This window comes from Fulmarus glacialis, unplaced genomic scaffold (assembly GCF_000690835.1).
Source record: "Fulmarus glacialis isolate BGI_N327 unplaced genomic scaffold, ASM69083v1 scaffold6883, whole genome shotgun sequence".
Lineage (NCBI taxonomy): Eukaryota > Metazoa > Chordata > Aves > Procellariiformes > Procellariidae > Fulmarus > Fulmarus glacialis.
This window is the reverse complement of record NW_009203527.1, coordinates 33,896-59,181: the sequence shown is the minus strand read 5'-3', so window position 1 is coordinate 59,181 and position 25,286 is coordinate 33,896. Positions and strand designations below refer to the sequence as shown.

At 36.1% G+C, this 25,286-nt stretch overlaps 2 protein-coding genes across 4 annotated transcripts in view; one reads left to right on the top strand and one right to left on the bottom strand.

Moving 5' to 3' along the window:
- Positions 1-154: 154 nt before the first annotated feature.
- ASTE1 (asteroid homolog 1 (Drosophila)) lies at positions 155-4,736 on the top strand. The gene is made up of 4 exons (XM_009574665.1): positions 155-356; positions 2,642-2,852; positions 3,772-3,967; positions 4,247-4,736. The coding sequence occupies exons 1-4, from the start codon at positions 294-296 to the stop codon at positions 4,539-4,541; spliced, it is 765 nt and encodes a 254-aa protein (XP_009572960.1). The 5' UTR covers positions 155-293; the 3' UTR covers positions 4,542-4,736.
- Positions 4,737-8,168: 3,432 nt separating this feature from the next.
- The window catches only part of ATP2C1 (ATPase, Ca++ transporting, type 2C, member 1), a 50,700-nt gene continuing 33,582 nt past the window's right edge, over positions 8,169-25,286 (bottom strand). For 2 of the 3 annotated variants that reach the window (XM_009574668.1, XM_009574667.1), the window contains exons 16-27: positions 24,211-24,315; positions 22,364-22,520; positions 20,325-20,495; positions 19,200-19,297; positions 17,522-17,572; positions 16,618-16,784; positions 14,758-14,826; positions 12,909-13,025; positions 12,079-12,226; positions 11,338-11,433; positions 10,392-10,533; positions 8,700-9,519 (exon numbers count right to left, since the gene is read on the bottom strand). In XM_009574668.1, coding sequence (XP_009572963.1) covers positions 9,383-9,519; positions 10,392-10,533; positions 11,338-11,433; positions 12,079-12,226; positions 12,909-13,025; positions 14,758-14,826; positions 16,618-16,784; positions 17,522-17,572; positions 19,200-19,297; positions 20,325-20,495; positions 22,364-22,520; positions 24,211-24,315 — 1,458 coding nt within the window. In that variant the 3' untranslated portion in view covers positions 8,700-9,382. Of the gene's footprint in view, positions 8,226-8,699; positions 9,520-10,391; positions 10,534-11,337; positions 11,434-12,078; positions 12,227-12,908; positions 13,026-14,757; positions 14,827-16,617; positions 16,785-17,521; positions 17,573-19,199; positions 19,298-20,324; positions 20,496-22,363; positions 22,521-24,210; positions 24,316-25,286 lie in introns of those variants that run through there. The other variant, XM_009574666.1, reaches the window with a different exon arrangement.

Genomic DNA, 25,286 nt, shown 5'->3' with positions numbered 1-25,286 from the left:
TGCTCCCTCTCTTTGCCGTCATGAGCGGGAACGACCATATCGATCTGGCAGCTCTGGAGGCGTTCTTCAGCAGGGTGCGCTTGCCGAGGGGGTGGGCGGCGGGGAAGGGGGGGAAGCACGGCCGCCTTCAGGGGCTGCTGAAATCGCTGGGGGCGGGGGTGAGGCTGTCGACAACGTGCTGAAATACCTTAAGAAACACCAGAGGGAAGAAGTAAGGGAGCTTCTGTGCACTTCAATGGAGGATTATACTCCGTCTGATGTGAATCTTGAGGACTTTTTTCAAAACGGAAAGTATGACTGTGAGGCTGCCAGGCAAACAGACTTACCGCAGTGGGTACTTGATGCTTTGGCAAAAGGTAAGCTGGCCCCATTCATCAGCGATGCCCTGATACTCAGAAGTACCTTCCTCCATGTTCAGGTGGAGAACATGCAGAGACCTAGCGCACATAGCGCAGCTTTGCCCATTCGACAAGTTATCTATGGACTGCTTCTGACAGTGTCTCAAAATACTGAAGCTGCTTCTCCAAGTAAGCAGACCAACGAGCTGCCAGTTGTATGTGAATTTGACAGACTCCAAAAGACACTTAAAAAAACATCTGTTCAAGCAGCAAGCCTACCCACAGATTTTTGTGATGATCATTTTCCTTTGGACAAGTTAATGGAGGTAAATGGTTGTCACAACAGATAGTGTTTCACAAGTGACAAAAAATAGTTGGGACTCATGTTTGCCAACTGGTCCTAAATGTGATGCCTGAACTAAGCCACCTCAGTAAGTAACTACTTAATACAGAGGTACCTACAGGGCTCTGAGCTTCGCTTGTGATACTTGAGAAACTACATAGATTGTCTTTATCTTCTTTCCCTTCCTGCCTTCCCCAAGCATACCAAGACAAGTTATATGAAAAATTGGTTGTGGGTATATGTAGTATTGCCTAAATTTTCTATTTTAAGCCCTTCTTTCATCCTGTGTATTCTGTTACACTAATACTTGCTTTTATAATTATAGGAAGTAACTCAGTTCCATGAAATTTAGAAAAGTGCAATTTAACACTACAAAACTTAGTTTCTATTTGATCGAGCTATGGATGTTTCAGAGCAATGTTCTGAAACAAAATCTGACCCATGCTTTTTTACTAAAAATCACCATTATTTCATGTATGAATCTTGCAGCTGCTCAGCAATTTTACCTGCCGCAAGTATGCATCCTGCTAATGTGGACCCCTGCTGCTTGCCAGACAGAACAGCGCCTGAAAAACAGCTTGTAATCAGAGGAAAGTGGTACTAGGTTAGTTCCAGTCACCATTAGCAATTCTGTATATTTAAATTCTAATGATTAAGACTGTAACTCTTGCTGTGAATGGAAAGTAATTTCCCATTCCCAAAATTGCATAACTGAGGTTTTGTATGCAATAATTTCTGAAACAAGCGGCAATACAATCTCCATCTTTAAAGCCACATGCTCTGTCCATTCTGGCATTCAGATCAACTGTTAACACAACTCTGTGTGTGGGCTGTGCTGTATGTTTTTATCACTTGCTGGTGGCCATTTCGTATAAGAACCAAGTCTATCACTACTAGGACCATTAAATGCTACAGATAGCTATGGATCCAAAGGCCTATGTACAGGTTATTTTACACAGGTTATTGTTACAGGCCTTTTAAATGAGTGATATGCAAACACTTATGAATTTTCAAACTCTTGTTTTGGGATTTTAAGAAACATTAATGACATCTTAATTTGGTCTTGGTATGTATGCTGTTTGTTTAATGAATTTGAGCTTCCGCTGTTAAAACAACTCTCACTACTAAGTATATGGGAATTATCAATTCAACACAAGGTTAGAAGAAGAAAGGTTATTCTGCATTTAAAAGTGCTCTAGGCAAAACTGATTCAGTTTGTCTTCTAGTGTAGGGATGTCTGCCTAAGAATAAGCAAAACCATCCTAATCAAGGTTCACAAAGCACTCAAATTACAATTGAACAGCCTGCTGCATGCATGAAGTTATGGACAAAGTTTATAACACCACTTTTTAGAAGTTAAATAGCACAACAAAGAGGGAACCTGTGCTAGGAATTAACACATTACAGGTGAAAAATGGCAGCTTCACACTTAAGATTTCATTGTGATGACAGGCAAGAGTGTTTTCAACATACCAAGAACAGACATCACCATTACATCTCACAAACCAAGTCTAACTTCTAAGAGGCACAAAATGAAGGTGTTTTTATATATATATATATACACACACATGCACATTTATGGCATTTATATATTTGCCATACCAAAGTAATTTTAATGCATTATGGTTATAAGATTTTCCAGGCAAGTCAACTTTTACATAGGTGTTTAAATTAAGTCGCCTGATATGAACACAACTCTGAAACCTCTAAAATCTAACCTCAGGCAATTGTAAAAAATTACTTTTATCCTTCTACCTAACATTCAGCTGTGTCATTTTTGAAGCTTAAGTAGTATTTAAAAAAAATATTTCCTGTTCAGAACATCTGTGAAATTTAAATAATTTATCGAAAACATGAAGTACTAGCTAGTTTAAACACAAGCTTATTTGCCTTTTGGCAATTGCTTTCAGCAAGTCTCTTACCTGTATTTTTCCACTCCAATTTTTTATTTTATTTTCAGGTGCCCATGTCATGCCGTCAGATGCTTTTGCTGGAGACTCTGGGAGTGAAAATGGGTTTCCTAGAATCTATCCCCAGTCACTTACAACTTCCTGTGGCTGTAACATGTTACTGGATATGTTGTTCAGAACCAAAAGTTAAGTTGCATCAATTAAAGGCATTACTTCTAATGATAGTATCTGGAGAACTGCACAGGATAACAAATGATCCAGGTATGTCTCCAAAGAATACAGTTTTAGATGTTCAGCTACTGTGAAAATCTATACCGTAATTCATTTTTCCTCATTTATGGTGAGTTGTCCAAATGAGATGAATTAGCATTGATTTACACTATATCCTGAGGTGTCACATTCTTTGCATTGATACAGAACAGAGAAACAGTGCTAGCCATCAATTTAATGTTTTATATAGGTAAAACAGTGCTTTGCCATCTTATAAAACATTAATTTGCATTTATAAATGCTTTCTTTAGGACTAAAAGATCAATTTTGATATAAAAGTTACAAAAAAAAAGCTTAACATACTTATGCATCAAAAGACAGTAACTACTATTGATGCATTCCGATAGATTTTTTTTTCCCCTCAAAATCTATCGGTTTTTCTAAAATCATCTGTAATTAAAAATGCTGAGTCGCATAGGCACTGTGCATTGAGAGAATTTGAGAGTACTAAACTATCACAGAAATTTTTTCAGTAATATTTATACCTATTAGAGTTATGGTGGCATTTCCTCCTGGAGTCCTTCATTCCGTGGCAAAGATTACACATGCAGGGTTATACAGTTTTAGGTTCTAGTTTATAGAAACTGGACTGATGTGGTTGCAACCTGCTTCCCAAGTGGGTGCAAGCAAGATGGAAATCTTGTTTGGAATTGATCCACTCACAGAACAGCGTAGCAAATTACCTAACAAATAGAATTCCTGATTTCACAATTTCAGATTCTCATGGATATCAATACTTGAATTTTTTTCTCAGTTTTATGTTTTAAAGTTCAGTTTGAGACACTTGAAAACATTACTAATGCTTCCTGAAATAGAACTGGAGGCTTGAAGACCGTGTACATTGCTGACACCTTTCATACTGCTCAGAGCAGAACATTTATTTGCATGTCATTTTTTATTTATAATCTAGATCCCACAGTTGTACGTGCTGAAGATGACAGTATTGCATATAACGAATTTCTAAAATGGAAGGAAAAGAAACTGCAAAATAAAGACTTTGATTTAGATGCTGCACACAGTTTTTGCCAGTGGCAGTGCTGTCTTCAGATGGGATTGTATCTCAACCAGCTACTTTGCACTCCTCTCTCTGAGCCAGACCTAACTAGGTAAGGATGTTTCAGAGATCTGCTTTCCACCCAAGCGCCTGAGGAAACGTGTTCACGTTTTATTTTCTATGTCAAACTTCTTTGGCCAATTTTACTACATTTGAACTCCCTTCTTGAAAAATATTAATATGGAGAAAAATACTGAGTAGAATAAGTATGCCTCAGGAGCCCCGTGTTGAATCCTGTATGTAGTTAAGATCTGTTTTTTCACTAAGCAGCATGTTCTGTACCTGTCCTGCTGAGGTGTGATTTTAAATGACGATTCTCTCCTTCGAGCAGGCTTTACAGTGGGACCCTTGTGCACAGACTGTATCAAGAGCTTAAATCAACATCTTCAGTGGAAAATCTGTTTAGTTCATCTCCAAAAATGACTCAGCTTTATCAGATTTTGTTAAATACAGTGGAGTCAACTTTACCTCCAGACTTCTTTCAGAAGATGACCAAGACCAAATCTGAGTCCTGCAAAAAGAAGAAAGCATCTAATAAGAAAAAAAAAGCCATCAGGTGTGCTATACCAGAAACTCAGCATTTATGCAACGTTAATAGGTTTGCATCACTTGGAGTGGATGACTGAAAGCGTTATTCCTGAAATAACTTTTAATGCCAGGCAGATGGAAGAAATTGTATTAAAATATGTAACTATTGGAATTTGCTCAGCTATTTTCACACAAGTTCCTGATTCAATCTTTACCAACAATTCTTGCATCAGGGAATTTTTTTATTTACTTTTTTGTAACTAACACTCTTATAAAAAAAGTGCTCTATAAAAGTGGTGGTGTTTTGTTTTTCTTTAAAGGTATCAGTCTAATTGCAAATGAGAGCAAAGTTGTTCAGCATTTCAGAGCTGGAGTATTTTAGAGGAATTCTTTCCCTGGACATTTATAGTTGGCTATCCCTCCATCTCCCTGAACACTTCTAACTTCCAAAAAATCCTATTTTTAAGTTTGCATTTGAGGAACACAGTGATTACAATCTTACAGATCAGATTAAAATGGAAATCGACAAATTTAAAAATATTGTAGAATCAATCTTTGCAGGTAGAGTATTTGTACTTTTGGGGAGAGCTAGCTTTACTCGGTGACAACTGAATAAGTTGTGCTTGCAGTATTATAAACTTCAGCTTCTATCCCCCCCTCCCCCCGTTTTAGTATGTAAGAGTTAAATGCTTACGTGCATAAACAAAGCTACCACATGGTTTGTTTGCTAATTCAGAGTAACTTCTTATGTTCTTCTGCAGTTAACAAACTGTTGTCGTTTGGAGTTAACCTTCTCTAATGGCTATAAAATTAACAGACCTGTTTAACTTGCCCTGATGTACACTAAGTTACTTGACAAACCCTTACTATCAACATGGTAATACTGAAAAACAATTTATATTTGAAAAAATCCTACATCATCAGTATTTCTCAGTGCTTTGTATTAGCTAACTTTCCAGCAAAATTAGTCAATTTACATAAAGGCTTATCTTGTAAGACTGTTGGTTTTCCAGTGTCTTCCCCAAGTAAAATCTAATTACTACATTTCTGTTTTTTCTCCTCAAGAATCCATATACTTTTTCTTACATTCAGGAAAACCATGATTTCTACCTTTAATCATTAAAGTTTTGCCCATTACTTACCAGAATTCAAGCTTGATTCCTGCATCATTGTGTGCTCAGTTTTCAGTCCTGGTTACATCACCTATCAACAGCTATCCACGTGGAAGTAACTCACTAGATCTTGTGACTTACAGGAAGGATCTTTGATATACAGCTGAGTCTTGACACTGCCATCATATATTCAATGAGAATAGATTTATAATATCTATTACATTAATGGGAAAGCTATTTTTGAGATAGTCTGTGATGATATTTAACATTTTTTCCAGTAAGAAAACTGCCACTTACTAAACTACCAGTAGATGGCACCTATGCTCAACAATACAGCACATTACTAGAACTTCACAACGTATTTCTAAATAGACTTCTATTTGCAGCAGTCTACAAAGTCACATTTCCATCAGATGACTTTAAATAAAGTTGAAAGGGGTTAAATGTAAACTGCTTGATTTTAGTAACTAAAACTTAAATCCTTAATCATCCAAATCATCCTGTGATCCATTATGATCCCACGTGTTTCATTTTACCAAGCTTGTAGTTCCTTGTGGTTTTTAGTCATTGGAAATAGTCACATTTAAAATAAGTCTTAAATATAAAGATACAGGCATGTTTGATTCCACTTTGTTAGTGCTGTGAGAAGAGAGATCTTAATTTACTCTGAATGCCATATTGGAAAACTGCTGGAGAACATAAATTCTTGAGACTTGCTGAGAAGCATCATCTTCAACTAGATAGTTCAGAAGACTGGGATAAACTCAAATATTCCACTTTGGGGTAAAAATGCTGCTATGATCACATGGCATTTTGAGAATACCTTTGGGAGTGTTGACTCAATGATTAAGAATTACTCGACTGGAAATGTGTTCTCAATGCAGAATTCAGCTGTTCTTTGTTGCTGATAAAACGAAATACACCTCATTGCAAACACCAATCCTATATGCTGAAGAAAATAATTACTGATTCTAGGGTTACCGTGCAGAATTTAAATCAAATGTTCCAGTTTTCCTTTTTGAGTCATTATAGGTTTTCAATCTTATTTGTAGGAAAAATAAAAAATAAAGGGCCTTTACTTACTAAAACTGAAAAGTTCTTCATTCCATGCTTTAGTAAGAGCAACTAAATTCCTTGGCTGCTGCCTATTTTCACCCCACATGAAATGCCTCTTAATTTTTGTGGAAAGATCCCACTATTGATTCAATTGCTCTGGAGAAAAATCTCTCAAACTTGCTGTTAGGTGGTAATGATCAAGAGTGGAGCCAAAGAAAGGGGCAACGGAATTCAGTCCAAGCATTTTTTATAAATAATGAGATTGAGCTAGATATATTACTTGCTACTGTTTTATCTTCCATTAGAAAACACAGAAAAACTTAGTTTGGCATATTTAAAGTGAATTGCATTCAATTAAGTTCACCCTGCAAGAAGGCAAAATTGTTCTTAAGAGACTGAAATTTTATTTCTTGTCTAGACCGACACACCTTATTCAGAAAGTGAGACTTGTGCTGGGAAAGGGGTACTTCATAAAATTTGTTTAAAGACTGGGCAATAACACTTCCAAGCTAAGACGACAAATTGGAGTTCATCTGTACTTCTGTACTTACCTGGATTTCTGGGACCCCAAGATGAAGTGCAGAGCACAAAGCAGTCAGAAGAATATCCAACAACAAGTTAAGACATACTATGTGAAAGGTATAGTTGCTGTACTTTCTCAAAACCAAGTTCTTTCAAGAGATTCTTCATCAGCATGCATTGTCAGTTTTTACCATCTGTCTTTACTGAAGAATAATAGGGATTTTATTAGTAAGTGTTCTGAAATTGTATTGAAATACTGAGCACACTACAACAATACTGAACAACTACAGCCCCACTTGCCAAAGACAGTAATAGTTCAACAGGAGGAACACTGACAAGTCTGTTCAACTCCTGAAAGGCAGAACTGCTGGAAATAAGAAACATTTGCTTGAAGACATGAGAGCATTTCTGCAAGAGCTCATCTTGTGCAGGCCCTACCAGCTCAGTGGTTCACGTAACATCCTGCAGGAAGAGACGAGGGCCATATGCCACAGTCTTTGCCTTTACACAATTAGATCTCCAGCACATTGGTAGTCCGGGTCATACATGCATACTGAGCAGGCCCAGGGTCAGCCAGAGCAATGTATGAATTGCAGGTGTAAAGCAGACTCAATGGTGCACTCACTCATGTCCTGTCTGCAGCCCCACTTCCTGATCAAGTCTGGGAATCTCCAGAGGCAAAAAGGACAAGAACAATTAAAATAACCTCTTAGCAGAGAAATTTATACAGCACTTTCCAAACTGCCTTGTTTTCCGTGAACTCCCCAGATTTTGACCATGGCATGCGGGGCAAGCCACAAAGGTAAGGGCAGAAATATCCTAGTGCCTGTATACAATTCCTCATCAACCGACAGGATGCCATCATGACAGCAGGGCCCAGAGCCAACACCAATGCTACACTTTCAGGCTACAGTGTGAAAAGATGTGTATCCACGTGCTTTCAAGCAAAAGAGATACCATCACATCTCCAACTCCCCCTAGAGACCTTAGGCATCCTCTTTTCAAGATTCCCAAGGTGATTGTTCCTTGCATTTCCTAAGGGATGATGAGTCCTACTCTGATGAGAAGACACTGATGACAACAGCTGCAAGTCTATTTTGAGGAAGAACACCATTTCCAATTAGTGAATATTAGAGTATTCAGACATTATCATGTATTAAAAACACTTCTAACTTATCAAGACACAAATCTATTATAACGCTTTTCTAGCGACAAAAAGTCATTCTGTAAGTTAAAGTTTTAAGTTACACTACCAGTAAAAAGTTTATTTTTATGATCAGGGTGGAAGAAGGAGGGGGAAAGAAAACCAAGCTTCTCTGAAAAAAGGGGTGGCATTTTTTTGCCATTGGAGTGAGGATTAGTGCATTCATTTTCTAATTCAATACACTACAAATCATTTCAGTAACAGTACTGTTTTATAATCACTCAAGTGATCTAACAGTCATAAGCTAAAGTAAATATGGAACAAGACATGGAACAAAGCTTATATCTAAAATTATATCAAAACAAGCATGCTAATCTGGTGTAAATGCCAGTTTCTTTTAAAACAAAGAGACAACACACTTTTAAGAAAAGCAAACATTTACTTCAAATTGCAGTATAGGCTTTTCAATCACAGAAAAAGAAAAGAAAAACAGTGATCCGACAGCGGTCACATCCTGTGCAAAAAAAACTTGGGATACAAAAAAACCTGTAGCACAAGGTACTTGAGCCGCTTATACATTGCAGGATAAAGGAAATAAATACAGTAGCTAGAATATGGCACTCTTGTGACAGACTCTAAACTCAGTGGAATGCCTCTGAAATATTTTTTTATCCTTGTATTAGTAGCAAAGTCCCACCACCATAAAAGTAAAATAGTACAATGTTTTAAATAAAAACAAACTAAAATATTTATATCTAAGAGAAGGATTTTACACAGTTATATCTTTTAAGTGCAGAAAATGGGACTTGGGCTTAGATCTTTCTTTAAATTCCCCCCCCCCCCTCAGAAAATCCCGTTCAATCTCAAAAGTAAATTTATGTTTGAGGAAAAATGTTACCAAAGTTGCATAATTTCATTTGTTACTCCCACAGCTGGAAGTTAAATTCTAAACAGTCTTGAAACATGAACGTTCATCATTAGCCAGTGAAACAAAGGACTTGCCAAAAGCCCTCAGGATTTCTTTATCCTCCAAATATTGTTTTGCTTTCTCCTACATCTTTAGACAGCAATCCCTAAGTTTGCAAACAAAAGAATGCAATATGCATCATACATCAAGAAAAGACGAAGTTGACGAAGAAGAACTTCCACGTTTCTGGATCTTTTCCTTGCTTCTTTCAAACTTCTTTATGATCTCAGTCACTATGCACACAGAGGAAGTGAGTCCCAGAAGAAATAGTAAATCTGGAAAGAGATAATTAGCCTTTTTAAAATTTGCTATTTAAGGCTGAGGGCAGACTTACAAAAGAACAAGACTTACAAGAGTTTCAAATTGTCTCCCAATCATTGGGTAAGTTCACAAGAAACAAAGCACGAATCAATTTTTGCAGGACCAGAAGATTAACATGCATAGTTTATGCACAACTCATAAGTACAGGCATGGTATTTCAAACTTTTAAAGTATTTCATAACCCTATTATTAACATCTATGAAAACAAAGAATACGAAGCAACATAATAAATCCATATTGAAAAAATATTAGTATCATCAGAAATAACACTACAATAAAAAGAATTATGTAAAAACATGCATTTCCTGACAACCATTTATCTTTAACTCCAGAAAACTGCAGAAGGAATAAACGTAAGTCTTAATGAGGTCAACAGCATTATGTATCTATAGCTTCTTAAAATCCTCATGTCTATTTATCCTACGACAAAGCAGTCGATTAGTTAATAAAGGATCAAGATTTCTAAATAAGGTGTTTATATTTAGAGAAAAAACTTGCTAAATAGCAAGATTAATAGTGCTTAAAAAACTTCAATAAACTCTATGCTTCATTTTTGCCTGCTTCAAAATTTATATTAAAAAACCTAATTTACATAAGCACCTAAGAAATTTAAGAATGCACTGATCAGTTGTGTACCATATGCATTTAAATCATGGTTCCCATGTAAAAGGATTTCGCCACCCCCACCCCCCATCCCCCAAAAAAGCAGCAGGTTTTCTATTCCTGTTGTATGCAAATAGCTAGAAAGTGCACTTACAGAACCATCAGCTAATGCATTTACAAATTAATCCTTAATGTACAGTTTTGAAAAGGGAACTGTTCTTACCCAAGACACTCAGGCTCTCTGTTTGGAAAACCTTCTGAAGTGGAGGAAAGTAAATGACCAATAACTGCCCCATTATAGATCCAAGGACAGCATAGCAGAACATTTTGTTACTGCAAAGTCCAATCTCAAACACAGATTTTGCCTGTAAAATAAACAGCACATTACACTGTATATGTAATCTTAATTATCTAGACAAGAAAATAATTCATAACTACAATTTCTTTTCATCCAGACTTAGAAAAATGTAAAAAAATTATTGTTGATCTTTTAGATAATCCAGAACAAGTTCTTCAACAGGCTAATTGCATTTTCTCTCTGGTAAACAGAGTACAAATCTTGTCTTCACAGTCAACGACTTATATATTGAGCTCACTTTTCTGCAGGTACAGTGCATTAGAAGGTGCGCTCTATACTAGAAGGAAGTGTTTTTGTTGACCCTAAGAATTCACATCAGAAAATAAACTGCAAATTAGAGTAAATGTAGTAACATATACTAGCAACGTACTTTTTTCCAACTAGCACAAAATTTCAGACTTGTTTCCTTAAAACAAAAATATAGACAGAAAGAACAGTTTAAGAAATTTTTCTTGGATTATAGATTTAGGGTTACAAAATTAAAAAGTTAAGGCCTTCAGGAAGTTTCAGATTCTGGCAAGGATGCTGAACTGACAGAATTTTCAGGAAAAAAACCAACCAAGCGTACACAGCAATACAAAGAACCACCACACTTCAGTTTTTAATAAAAATTTGCTTGCTCCTGTCAACAAATTAAGGAAACCAATACTCACCTGTAGTTTAAGAAATCCTACCTAGTAAATATGTGAAACTGTGAATAATAGCAGGTGTGAAGTAAATCTACAGGAAAACATTTGAAACAAACACAGCAAGATTCTCCCCTCAAAGAAAATTCTCCTTATTGTGTAAATGGAAAATATGAATCACTTACCTGAGATCTAGAACTCAAAGCATTGAACATATCAAAAAATACAAAACAGGTGAAAGTCATGGTTGTATCTCGAGGCGTTATTACATTGTCTCTTAACTGCCAACAAAAGAAAATGAAATGGCTTTAGCATGCTTTAAACCCTCCACAAGTCAAAGTTATTACAATAAATCAAGTTCTACTATGAAAAGCAAAAGCAAATGAAAGCTTTTCTAAATGAAAAGCAAAAGCAACTTTTTTGCCCCAAGCTGATTTAATAAATCATGCAGCAAAAATTACGCACCTGTAACTTATAACAATTTGTAATTCCAAGCTGTGATTAAATGAAGACTCTTGACAAACATTTATGCAAGCACATGGAATACCAAGAATTCTATGATGCACTACCAAAAGTTCAAACAACATTTTTCTCTACTGGGAAAAGAAAGCCAAATGGCTGTTTCATAATACTCTGGCTAGAAGAACTGTACAATTACTTTCTATGGACCAAGGTTTCCCAAGTAGATTTGGGACCTTGAAAAGTCTGTGTTAAAATAGAGATTGGGGAATAAAACCGTATTTCTCATTTCAACAATTACTTTGAAAAATCTTCCTTTCTAATCTGCTAGCTGAATAGATTATTAAATAAGCATGGACAAAACTAGCAACTAAGTTCATATAAATTCTGAATTTCAACTGCTGGTATAAAAAGGACTTCTTTTAAATTAGTTTGTTACTGCTTTAAGTTTTGTGCTTTTGTCATACCTCTCTCCAGAAGACGAACAGTGTTCCACACACAATAATTATTGATGAAACCAGTATTTTAACAATGAGGTTTTTGGTCAGAATGCTGTCCTTCAAATTTCTTGGAGGTTTCTGAATAACATCTTTATCCACAGGCTCCACCCCAAGACTTATACAATTAAAAGAACATCTTAGATTTTTATCATCATAAAAATAATTCACTGCTTTAACTTAAGGACTAGATTTTCTCAGTTGAAAGAAAGACTTTAATCTTCTCTCCACAGCCTAAGAATCGTCTTATTCAAATAAGCACATGATATTTTCACTTTCAGAAAACTGAGATATGTGTTAGTAACAGGCAATATTCTAACACTGCAGTTTTAGAGTCCATAAATACATTATATCAGGCAATATTAAAATTACCAGATGTTAATTTTAAAGGAAGCTGCAATATTAGTTACGTTCCCCGTTTCTGTTACTGTGACCAACCCAGCTAAGGAATTTACTGCTAGTTCCTTTTCACTTCTCCCTCCACCATCTATCTGCAGTGAAGAGGGTCAGAGGAAGAACCCAGAGGGAAGCCAGAATCCTGCATGCAAGTTTCATGGGCATATCCGTGGATTTTTAGGTATCCATGCTGCCCCCATAATTATTTTTAGATACGAAAGGAAACCAAAAGGAATGAACATAGAACTGTACTGCAAACATTGTAATTCAAATAAAAAGTTTACTGTTCGAGGAACATTTCACTGAACTTTAACACTTCACAAAGTTTCCTTTATGAGCAACCATTTTCCTTGCTGAAATAAAAGGACTACAGACCTCTAATGGAATTTAAAGTAATTACTTACCTTTGAGCTGGAGGTCCATCCATAATAATATTGATCCATAAGATCTGCATGGCATTGAGAGGATTAGGAAAGTTCATTAATGTAGCCAGTGAGATTAAAGTCAGTGCTGCTATACTCCTGTTGAAAGAATCCATTTTTATAATTGTCAGCATGGAACATTTCTGAAGATCCACTGATAACTACTTTGTAATCAACACTTCAACTGTTTAAGAGTAGATACAGATTTTGACAGTGTGAATCATGACTGATGTAAGCCTAACTTTAAAGGTAGGAGCATGTATTCATTTAGAACACTCATCTTGACACAGTCCATATTTAAAACAGTGCTGTTTTGGCAATAAAAAGACAGCAAATTTGCATTTTAAAAACCTCCCAGACTTTAAGATAACGTTTCAGAGTTATCACTCACCTTCACCTAATTGATATTTTACCAGGGAACTGGGTACTATACTTCTATTGTGCCACAAGCAGAACTTCTAAACATGGTTTTGAAAAAACAAACTGCTTTTACAGTCTTGATCTAAACACAACCACTCTGTGCACATGTCACTAGTTTAACTAATCAGTCAAGGCAAGGTACTACCCAAGCTTCCCAAAAACACCTACACCACCACTCATTATTAGCAAGATGACAAGGCTAGGCAAAAGACTGAAAACAGATTAGCTGATTGCAAGCTTGGTATTAGAAACCTCTCTAAACAAGTATGCGCTAATTGCTTTCAGTGCAAGATTAAGTGGTTTCATAACCAACAAGAGAGCAAGGCTTATAATAATTCTCAATTTAGCACTCTACTGAACCCTATTATGCTCTCCCTGCAAAGGGGGACAGGAAAAAAAGGGTAACTCATTCATCAAAAACCTGATCTTACTATTCCCAAGGCTAACAGGCAAGCACACTTCCTAGAATATCTATGCTTAGTTATTTTCAGAATAATATATTTTCAGAATAAATCAGAAGCAGATTTCTAGTCTTCTACCAATGCAGGACACTAGTCAAGATTCGAAGCATATGACACTTCTGACAATTTTCAGGCAAGTTTTAAGAGGTTGGCATTTTCTGGGTTTTGTTGCGTTGGAGGTTTTTGGGGGGGATTTTTTTTTTTTTGCCTTTGGGGTTTTTTTTGGGGGGGCGGTATTTGGCACTTGTGGTGGTTTTTTTGTAGTTTGTGTGTTTTGTGGGTTGTTGTGGGGTTTGTTTTTTTTTTTTCATTTCTGCAACTTTATTCAACCACTCTGAAATGCTATGAAGGCTTCACAAAAAGTACATGAACAACGTGGCAAAGAGTAAAACCATTTTCTTGAATCCAAATTCATTAAGATAAACTCACAAAATTTTTGAAACTAAGGCTTAATGAACTCTTGTCGTCTTGTCTTACATACACAATATAGGGATCCCTATATGCAAGAAAAGGAAGTCAGCTTCACAGAGCTAACTCACTCCACAAACTAGAATATGTATTACAGAGAAACTAACCTCCCGTTTCCCTGGTTTCCTCCATTTGACATACATGTTCTGTTTAAGGAGGGAATGACTACTAACTTCTCCTTTAAACAAGGACTCAAAGGTAGCTATGCTGTTTCTCTCCATCCTCTCAGTTATTGACTTTTCACATCTTAACAGGAAGAACTGTGACAAAGTTAGATGTCTGTTTATTGCACTATTTTCTGGTTCTTTAAAAATGAAACAAGCCACCAAATACAAAATACTGATAATTCAAAAGCATAGCATATCAGCATCCTATGTGAAATTTAGTGTTCACATGAATTTATGCAGCATCTGCTTCACGATGCTTTGATTCATTAACAATGTAGTTAGAACTTTCTGATATTGTCAACTTTTCAAACTTACGTGCTCAGTTGAAATCTAACAAAGTTTTTTATGTTATTATAAATTCCTTTACCCTCTTCAATTGCAGACCTGCAATTAAAAACAAAGATTACATCACTAGACAAATGAGACTACTGACAAAAATCTTAAAACAAACCAAAAAAGCTATTACTTTAAGCAGCAATACAAATGTCAAGAAACAAATGGGGTTGAGATTCTTACAACTTTGGCAGTCATTGTTTTTCAACTTGACTATGAGATTAATCACAACAGTTATTTTTCCAGCTTCTTAACTTTAACTTTCAAAATGAAATGTCAATAGTAAAATCTCCTCCTTGTTCAAGATTCTCCATCATCCTTGATGTGACCTTCCAATTCAAGTTAGATAATTTAAAAAAACAAAACAAAACATGCACACTTTTACAAAACTGTAGAAATATAGCATGACTTTAGAAGACCATGTATTCTTACTGCACCAGAACAAAATATTTATAGACCATCTTCTCAACTTCTAGCGTGTGTCACAACTTGCCTATCACATTATTGCAATTATAGTGGTGAGAAAGTGTTTTCTAATACCTAGGTCAAGTCTACTCTGCTGCAAATAAAACGGATTTCTTTCTTCCAGTCCCCCAATAGCCAAGAACAACAATTAATCAGCATTGCTTTTGTAACTTTCAAGACAAAAAGATTAAAGTGGTTGGGGGAAGGATGTAAAACTATGGAAGCTCATACTTTTTTTTCCATTAGTTCTCCTATTGAGAACTTTCCTGATGAAAGGAGCAAAACTAGATAAAGCATTCCAGCAAAAGCCTCATCAAGCCTAAGTAAAGTTCTTACCACAGATGTCCTCCCTATGTACTCTTCTGAATATCTTAAAACAATTCCCTTCTCTCTTTTGTTTTTTGCACAACAGCACATTGCTGTTGGCTGAATTAGCATGGAAACGTTTTAACTCTCAGATCATCCTCTGACATAGTGCTAGGTAGGTAGATTTTCTTATATTGTACTTCCTACATTTCACTTCTTTCCAAGGGTTAAGCGTCATACTTTCAGACAAACTGAAGTGGTCTGAGATTGATAATTTCAAAATGAAGGCTACCTCGCTAGACAGCAGTCCAGTTCTGTCAACAACCACTATCTTCGAAAGTCAGATGGATTAAATTCAAAATAAGGTAAGTTTACCTATGCTCTCTCTGAAGCACACCAAACAACAAGAAAAAAAGAACAAGTAACAAATAGCTGGTTACCAGAAGTTGGTAACTTATTTTCACCTGTGATACTTCAATAGTTTATATTCCTTTCCTTTTCTGAAACACCACCACATTTAAAGAGTTGAAAGCAAACACAGCACTCTAAAATTTTTAAATCTTGAGGGGAGTGCGCTCTCTCATTTTTACACAAGATTTATGCTTCTGAAGTAAGAAATTAAATGAAGGTTAGTCCTAATGACAGCTAATAGACTCACAATTTCACCTCAGTTATGTTTCCAAATATACTAGTACCATAATTCTACTTGGAGAAGCAGAAATACAGGTCAGTTTTTATAGCACATACACGCATAACCTCCTTTGTTACTTACATCTGATCTATGTACAAGACCAAAGTAGCAAAAGGTCTAAATATGTAAATACATTCTTATATTATTATTACGTACATAAAAAGACAGAAATGCTTAGTTGCCCCTTGTACTATTATGTTCCCAGCTCTTTTTTAAGAGGATAATACAGGTAATCACCATAAAGATAATTCTCCTGACTTAGTGGAGAACTCATTAACAGCTGCTACACTTACAAGTTCAGGGAATTTCTTTTGTTTTTAACCCAGGCAACATTTCATTAAAACTATATAACACAAGGTATGTACATAAGTGCCACCTACATTATTGTCTGAAAATCATCATCCACAAGGATCATATCTGCTGCCTCTTTACAAACATCTGTTCCGGTCTGTCCCATTGCTACACCAATGTCTGCAGCCTTCAGAGCAACAGCATCATTCACTCCATCTCCTGTCATAGCTACTACTGCACCATTATTTTGCAGGGACTAAAGAAAGGGAAAAGTGCTTAAATAAGGGATCGAAATAATCCATCCTATAAAATTATTCTAGATACAAGGTTAGTGTCAACACCTCCCCCCCTCCCCCCGTTTCTTATAATTCCACTGTAAAATCCTAAAAAAATGCAGCTGTTTGTATTCTAATGAATTTTTATACAAAATTTTAGGTTCAACTTCAGTTCATATATTCAGACAGCCTAAATTTTAAAGCTAGGATATATAAAATCTACCTTTAAGAGAAAGTAAAAAACTCCAGAGGAAGAAAGAAGACACTGTATTTATATTTTAACATTATCACCCTTTTGTAATTCTCAATATATTCCAACAGGCTCAATGTTTGACTTCCTTCTCCTTATTGTTGCTCTTCTGATTGTTCCAATTGTTACACTGAGTACGTCCCTCTTTGCTACCTTCTTTTGTTAACTTCTGAATGGAAGCATTACCTCAGATATGGCTTGGAATTCATACCCTTTTATCTTGTTCTGAGAAGTATCAGAAATATGGTTCAAGTTCCTAGTCAATTCAACTGCAATGTGACAAAATCTCAATCAACCCCCAGCTCCCTAGCATTTTTCTAGATAACATTTTCAAATACACTTCACTTTCAAAACAAATGCATTTCTGATTTCACCTCGACATACTGTAGCACATTGTAATTTAAGTGAAGGCACCACAAACAGTACTCATAGCAACAGTCCAGCATTTGAGCCTCTAGTAAGACGTACCTTTATAATTTTCAATTTATGTCGGGGACTGGCTCTGTAAAATACTGCAACCTGTTAGAAATACAGTGAAGAAGTAGTGAAAATTTGAGAAATGTAAAAAATTGCACTGGATTCTATAAAGCTAGAGGATAGAAAATACTATCAAAGGCCAACTGTGCTCTTGTTAGCTCTACAGTTGAAGCACCAGTGAGCTGTATTTTTAATAGAGTGAAATCGTTAATTCCAGAGAAGATTTAAAGTGTGTTCTGGTAAACAAAGTTGGTGCTACTTATTTCAAGATAGAATATGCAATTTAAAAACCTTCTGAAATTATGAAGCAACTGAGTTGTAATAGCTTGCTGCTGGCCTTCCTGACTAAATTCATGCAGGTGATTGCCATGCTGACGCTACGATTTATGTCCTTTTCCCTTGTCAGCACTATGGCAAGCTACTCTGGACATTTCAATTTTACTAATTTATGTAGCATATTATTAACAGATTGAAGTTTTAAAGCTTCCAGCTTAGAAGGAATTATTAATTTTCAGAATTTTTTTGTCTCTGGTCTTCTCTGTAAATTAAAATTTGAGCATGTGGAATTTAGTTTTCCATAAACTCCATACTGTTAGCATTCACATCTATTTTTCTTTTTTAAGAATCTGGATAAGAAGTTAGACTTCTCAACAGCCACTTTACACTGTACACAGATGTCAATCTGATCGGTTGATTTTAATTAATTCCTCATAAGATTTCAAATAAATGCCTAGAACACTAACTGGGTCTCAGGTCAAACATGCACAAAGTAAATTTGTAGCTATTTCAGTTATTTAGGGTGGACAGCCCTTGAGAACAAGTATTACCAAATAAACCAAAAATTACTATTTGCCACACAATTCTTTTTTTCTAAGCTTGTTTTTGTGAGTCACCAAGGAAAGACACAAAGCTGACATGCACATTTCTTGATCATAAATATTGGCTTTTGGCTTGCTTACATCAGACTCAAGCATGCTGCAGTCTAATTTTGCAGTCTTTTGCAAACAGAGCAGCATTTTGATGCATAAATTTTGCAACATAGCCAAGCCTGAACCTCAGTTGCATTTGATTATGCCTACACTTTGACACTGGCTAATACATTTAGTTATTTAAGGAGTAACTTAATAAATAGACCCTTTCAAAATTCTCAACCAGTGACCTCAGATCGATTAAAAATCATTAAAGATACAGACAGCTCCTCTTACAAATTACAACAGGATGGACTGTCTGAACATGCAAACTGTAAGGTTATATATATGAGCTAAGCTACTCAAAGAAATAAAATGGTCTAACAATACAAAAAGGTGATGATGCTCACTGAAAGTGAGAGACGGCAAAATGAAAGTTCCAATACAGGCATTGAAGGGTAAAAAACAAATTGAATTTTTAAAAGAGACAAAAGTAGTAAAATCACTAAAAAGACAACTGTGAGTTGAAAGAAATAAATTTTCATATGGTCATATGTCAAACTGAAAGATACTTGTTTGATCTGGGACAGCTACCGTGTTTCTGTACTAAAAGCCTCTGGTAATTTCCTGTATCACTTCTATGAGAACCATGTTATTTTTATCTCAGAAGTTACATTTTAGCTTTCCACAGAAAAAAGCATTTCTCAATATAAAATATATCCTTTACTGCATTTCAGTAAGTAGTATATATCAAAACAAACCTTCGGTGTTATTTGAGAAAGCTGCTGAATATCCAAATCATCTATTTCTTCTCCAGAGATTGCCTGTGAATTTTTGGAATACAATCCTAGTCGACTAGCTGGAAATAAATAATAAAAAAGGTATTATAATAATTCATCTTTTTAAAAGATTAAGTACCCAATTTTATTTTTTTTAAACCTACTATTTTCTGCAGCATTTCAGATTTGAAATGCCTAGAGCAGAATATTTCAACACCTTATTGATTCACTATACTGGAGTAAATTAACTGAACTCTTGAGTAACAAACACATGCTACAAAGTCTATTCTAATCACATATTTATTTCCTTAGACTTTTTAGGTCTAAAGGTCTATACCTCATTGTGTCAGGTGCCATATAAACACAAGAGCTCAGTCATCTCTGAAGAATTCACAGTTCAAAAACAACAGGACAGAGAATGAAAAATGACATGGGGGAGACAAGGAAAAAACCCTCTGAGAAAGTACTGCTAGTCTGGGGGTGTACTTTTTATGTGCACATTCAACTTTTTGTTCATCACCCTGTATGTAAAGAATTCATATTCTGGCTAAAGTACTTGTACTTTAATGTATTATACTGTAAACAGAAGTTAAGTAATTTGTTTAAATATTTATTAATAGTACTTAAACTTCAAACTTAGTTATATGGACAAAACTGTATTGGATAGTATTGAAGTTCCATACCCATCCTAAATACTCATTGTCACTGGCTATTTTAGTTTCTCCCTGTTGCCATAAAGACAGACATCCACAACTGAAGATAGGGAGGGTGGTGGTGGGGTATAAGAATAAGAATCAGAAATCAAGCATATGTTGTAACAAAATACAGTAAGAAAAGACATAGTCTTAAACAGCAAAAGTCATACATTAACCAAATTAGAAAAACTACAGTTTAAGCTGAAACCAAAGTATCACTTCAGGCTATGGTATTGGTTTGGGGGTCTTTTTGGTTTTTTTTTCCTCCTCCTAACTCCACTGTGCCATATGTTTATCCAAAATACGGAACTCACAAATGTTAAAGACTTAATACCCACACTTCACAACAATTAGCTAGGCACTGCTAAAACAGAAAACAAGTGAAAAATGAAAGGAAGTGGACTATTCATACCAATGGCAACTGCAGTCTCCTGTGAATCTCCAGTAACCATTTTTATTGCAACTCCTGATGTGATAAGTGTAGTAACCGCTTCTTTCACACCAGTCCGTGGAGGATCGATTATTCCCACAAGCCCCAAAAAAGTCAGTTGTCCTAACTCAGGACCAGAAGCTAAGGCCAGAACTTTTAGAAGACAAAGAAAAAAAAGAGTTAAGATTTGAAATTAACATTTACACCAGCATTTAAAACAACTGTTTTAAACTAGTAGGCCAGCATAAAGCAAAGGGCGAGAATTGCAATTTTCTTTTTTTAAACCTTGAATATTCAGAACAGCCTACTTATGTATATTCCTTTCTTCTAAAGAATACACTTTTTACCAAATATAGGTATTCCAGGTTTTAGAGATAAATTTCCTATTTGTTCTCAGATGAAAGTGTTTATATCAGTGTCTGTATCAGAAATAGCATGGCCAGCAGGACTAGGGAGGTGATAGTGCCCTGTACTTGGCCCTGGTGAGGCCGCACCTTGAATGCTGTGTTCAGTTTTGGGCCCCTCACTATAGGAAGGACATTGAGGTGCTGGAGTGTGTCCAGAGAAGGGCAACAAAGCTGCTGAAGGGTCTGGAGCACAAGTCTTATGAGGAGCGGCTGAGGGAACTGGGACTGTTTAGCCTGGAGAAGAGGAGGCTGAGGGGAGACCTCATCACGCTCTACAACTACTTGGAAGGAGGTTGTAGCGAGGTGGGGGTTGGTCTCTTCTGCCAAGTAACCAGCGATAGGACGAGAGGAAATGGCCTCAAGTTGCACCAGGGGAAGCTTAGATTGGACATTAGGAAAAACTTCTTCACTGAAAGAGTGGTCAGGCCTTGGAACAGGCTGCCCAGGGAAGTGGTGGAGTCACCATCCCTGGAAGTATTTAGAAGACCTGTAGATGAGGCACTTAGGGACATGATTTAGTGGGCATGGTGGTGTTGGGCTGACGATTGGACTTGATGATCTTAGAGGTCTTTTCCAACCTTAATGATTCTATGATTCTATATTTTCACTGTGCGGAAAGAGAACAGCATCTAGTTTTGTGGTCTCTCTGTACGTGCATGGTGTTTTATGCAAGAGAATGAAAGGGAGGATCAGTTAATGTATTTTTATTTTCTGCTTTGTTTTTTTTTCTTTTAGAGAGGCAGATTTCATTGAGTACATGCTGAATATTTTCTGGAATGTCTTTTACAATAGGAATCTTAATTCAAATATATTTAAATTACATTGGAGTTGTAAGGGAAAACCAAATTCACTTTTTTCAAAACATTACCTTAGATTTTTTAGTTTGACAGTGGTCTGAAGCAGACACAAAGAATGACTGTCGGAACAAAATAGCACAAAGAGATACCACTCCTAGCATATCCTCTCAGTTTCTAATAATTTGCAACCTAGGAATTTCCCAAGCCACACAGTACCCCTACCTTCAAAAAAAAAATTAAGAAGTTGTGGGTAGACTTAACAGCCTAGAGGTCTCTTTACAGAGGAAAGAAAGCCAGCCATGTATAATGCTTGCCCACAATCACCTCCTATCAATCATCTTGTGAAAAATACTTTCAGTTATATTTAAAAATCTACACAGCTTGTTAACATAAAAGGTAATTCTAATGGCATCTTCTGACCTGCAATCAGTTGTGCTAGCCTAACTCACAAAGGTGCCAGGAGCCAAAGTAATAGAAAAATAAACATATTCGCATTTCTAAAAAATCCACAGACATACATAATGAGATATGGAAGCTATTAGGTAGCAAAATACTGTTCAGTAATGGTCACATGCAAGAGATGACAGGAACCAGCAGTGCCTTTTCTCACCCTTTACAATTTAATCATGTTATTATACAGGCTTTAGGCAATGGCACCTGTTTTTCCACTCCCCCATTTTAAAAAAAAACTAAACAACCCAGTGGCACTTACTGAACAAAAAAAAAAATTCCTAGTGTTTTTGGTTGCTCTTGTTTTTTTAAAATAAGCAGTGCAATTTTAAAAAATAGTTATTTTGAGACACTGAAACAGCCTTACCCCTAAGTCCTGCAGAGCCCATAGATGTCTTCTCTTGCTGGTATTGCTCTCTCTGTTGCTGAACAAGAGGTAGGGTCTGCCCCTTACAGTTATATGATGTACAGTACCTAATGACTTGTTCATAAGCACCTTTCATAAAGCAAACTTCAGGTTTGTCCTAAAAGGAAAAAGAATTGTTGTGTGCACATGTGTGTATGTATATATACAATATACACACACACACAAGTGCATACACATGCACACATAAGAATGGCATATCTGTACTTTTCTTACAAGTCTTCAGAACATAATGCAAATCAAAGTTACACTTCTAAACCTAAAAATCTGTTCTTTTGAGTATCTCTATACAGCATATATTCAAGAGTAGTAATGTCAAAAGAGCCAAGCTAATAATATCTCATTTCAGTAGACATCATACACATTAGACACTGCGGGTCACAGTTTATAGACTAAAGAGGCCATGCAAAGGACAGAAATTAAATGTACACAGAGCATTAGACCTGAAAGACCTTTAAGCTCATCATCTGACCAGCTGCACAGGTCATTAAACACCACCTGCATCCTTGTACCATGCCTAACTACTCTAATATTTCCCAGATAGCCATCTAGCCTTGAGAGTATCAAGAGATTGAGAATCCACCACCTACCTCGAACACTTAACTCCAATACTAATCAACTCATCCCTTCCCCCTTTTTCCATTAAGAATTGCTGCCTCAGCTAATTTCCAGGCACTGATTCTCATCTTCTCTCCTGTTGAACTAAAAAGCTCTTTTTTAATATATCTATTTTCTCCCTGTGAAGGTATTTATGCACAGTAGTCAAGTTACCTCAATCTTTCTGATAAGCTTAACTGATAGAGCTCTAAGTTTCTAAACCCACTGCATTTTCTTTGCCTTCAAATAATTTATGCTCCCTTTAAAACTGTTACCAATTTTTCAACAATCTTTTAAAAATGCTGATACCAGAACACAGACACAGTAAATCCTTACATGGATGAAAACCATATAGCAATTCCTGCTCACCACTCTTTATACAGACAAGGATAATACAACCATATTATCCATATAGATAAAAGGAGTCAAATGCTTTGTTTCAATGCAAAGATTTTACTGTGATACTTGAATGCTGCCAGAAGGCCTTTTTTTTTTGTCAGAAGTACTACGAAATTTTCCGTAAATCCAAGATAAGGTCTATTGTTGCACAGTTTATCTAGAAGGTTCCAGTTATCAGACTGGCAGTGACTATGTCGATAATTGTAACAAAAACATTCAGATCGGTCTAAATGAAATATGAATACAAATATGTATGTGAAAGCATCAGAAGATAGAAAAAGAGGTTAAAAAATGGTTTGTATTGATAATCCAGGACATTGTTGACATCAATAAAATCCATCAACACTGGGAAACGTGCTGTCTGCATCAAAACCAGAAAACCTGTGTTTTCAAACAGAAGAAATTTTACTATTGAACATCAATGCATCTTCCTGCTGTTAATTCATTATGTAACTATGTAACACTGAAACAGCAGAAGATTGGCAGAATTGCTTTAGATGTTTGAGGAGGGAGGAGAACGAAGAAAAAACAGCCAGGTATGCATTCAAAGTCTCAGATACCAAAATACTCAAAATAATTTCCCAGTATGCCTTTTATGGAAAGAATTTCTTGTGATTCTTAATCTCCACTTCAGAGCTTGAAACTAAAATTGTGTTTATTATCAAACCATATTCCCAGGACTTTGCACTACCACCAGCCTGCCATAACTTCTGAAATGAAAAATGAGGATATTAAACAAGGCAGATAACCATTCTACAGAGCCAGTGCACAAGGAAACAGTGATAGAAGTTTACCTGCTGCGTTCTGTGAACACATTTAACAGCCATCCATTTTTGTTCTGAGCTGAAGGGATATTCAGCCTTCCTTATGTAGTCTTCCTGGAGTCCATCTAAACCCATCTGTATAGAACAGAAGTACCACCACAATGTCAGGACCGTTTCTTTTCAAAAGCTATGCAGTTTGTTGACTTGTTGAGACATCTTAGTTAACAATCATTACTTAGCTAAAAACCAGTTTCATCTCCAAGTTGCTTTTGAGCACACTGTTCGAGATTAGACAAACTTCTGACAAACCAGCACCGAAAAAACCTAGGAACTTCTTTCAGGCTTCAGCATAAGTCAGAGCATTTAATGCTATGTACTATCTTTGATCCAAGGATCTTGAAATACTTTGTAGATTATGACCATCCACAAACACAAGTCTTGCAATGGCTAGCAATGTAGCTCTTGGTTTCACAAAACACATCTATCGCACCAATGCATTTTTTTAATAATTCTTTTTTTTTTTTTTATATCTTCTATGTAATTTCTCTGCTAGGAAGGCCTACAAAATTGTAACACAAGACTGTAGCAAAGTCTGGAGAAGGCAAGTCACTGATTTTAAGTTTGAATGATCCAACCCAAAATGACTTTTTTTTTTCGTGATCAGAATCACCCAAACCTGAAACTAACCATGAAGACTCCAGGCAAAATGCATTTCATTTCAGATGCTGTTCCCTCCCACTCCTGATGCAACCCGCAGCATTCCATGCTTTACCCTTAATCAAGTCCAAGAGAAAGTGCCAATTAAACAAGATGCAGAAGCAGCAGCCTGCCGTAAGCCATTCTTAGTACTTACAGAGCTTCACAACTCCCTCACTACCTCCCTTTCCAGTAACAGATGTGAAAGACTCCTGTTCTTCTCAGTTTCTACGGGCTCTTGCCAAAATAACATCACTCTGGTCATTTCTAGTCAAAGACTGGGGACTTGGAATGAGTCTCAGCAAGAAGATAGATACATCCCGGGCCTCAATTATACAGGGAGAGAAAGACTGTAATGCATTCATCTTTCAATGTTTTTGAGTTTATTCACCATCACAGAAAAAAAAAAA

Coding starts and splice junctions, on each gene's coding strand:
- ASTE1 (XM_009574665.1), top strand. CDS start 294: ATGACTGTGAGGCTGCCAGGCAAACAGACTTACCGCAGTGGGTACTTG. Junction 2,853..3,771: donor CAGGATAACAAATGATCCAG/GTATGTCTCCAA, acceptor TTTATAATCTAG/ATCCCACAGTTGTACGTGCT. Junction 3,968..4,246: donor TCTGAGCCAGACCTAACTAG/GTAAGGATGTTT, acceptor TCCTTCGAGCAG/GCTTTACAGTGGGACCCTTG.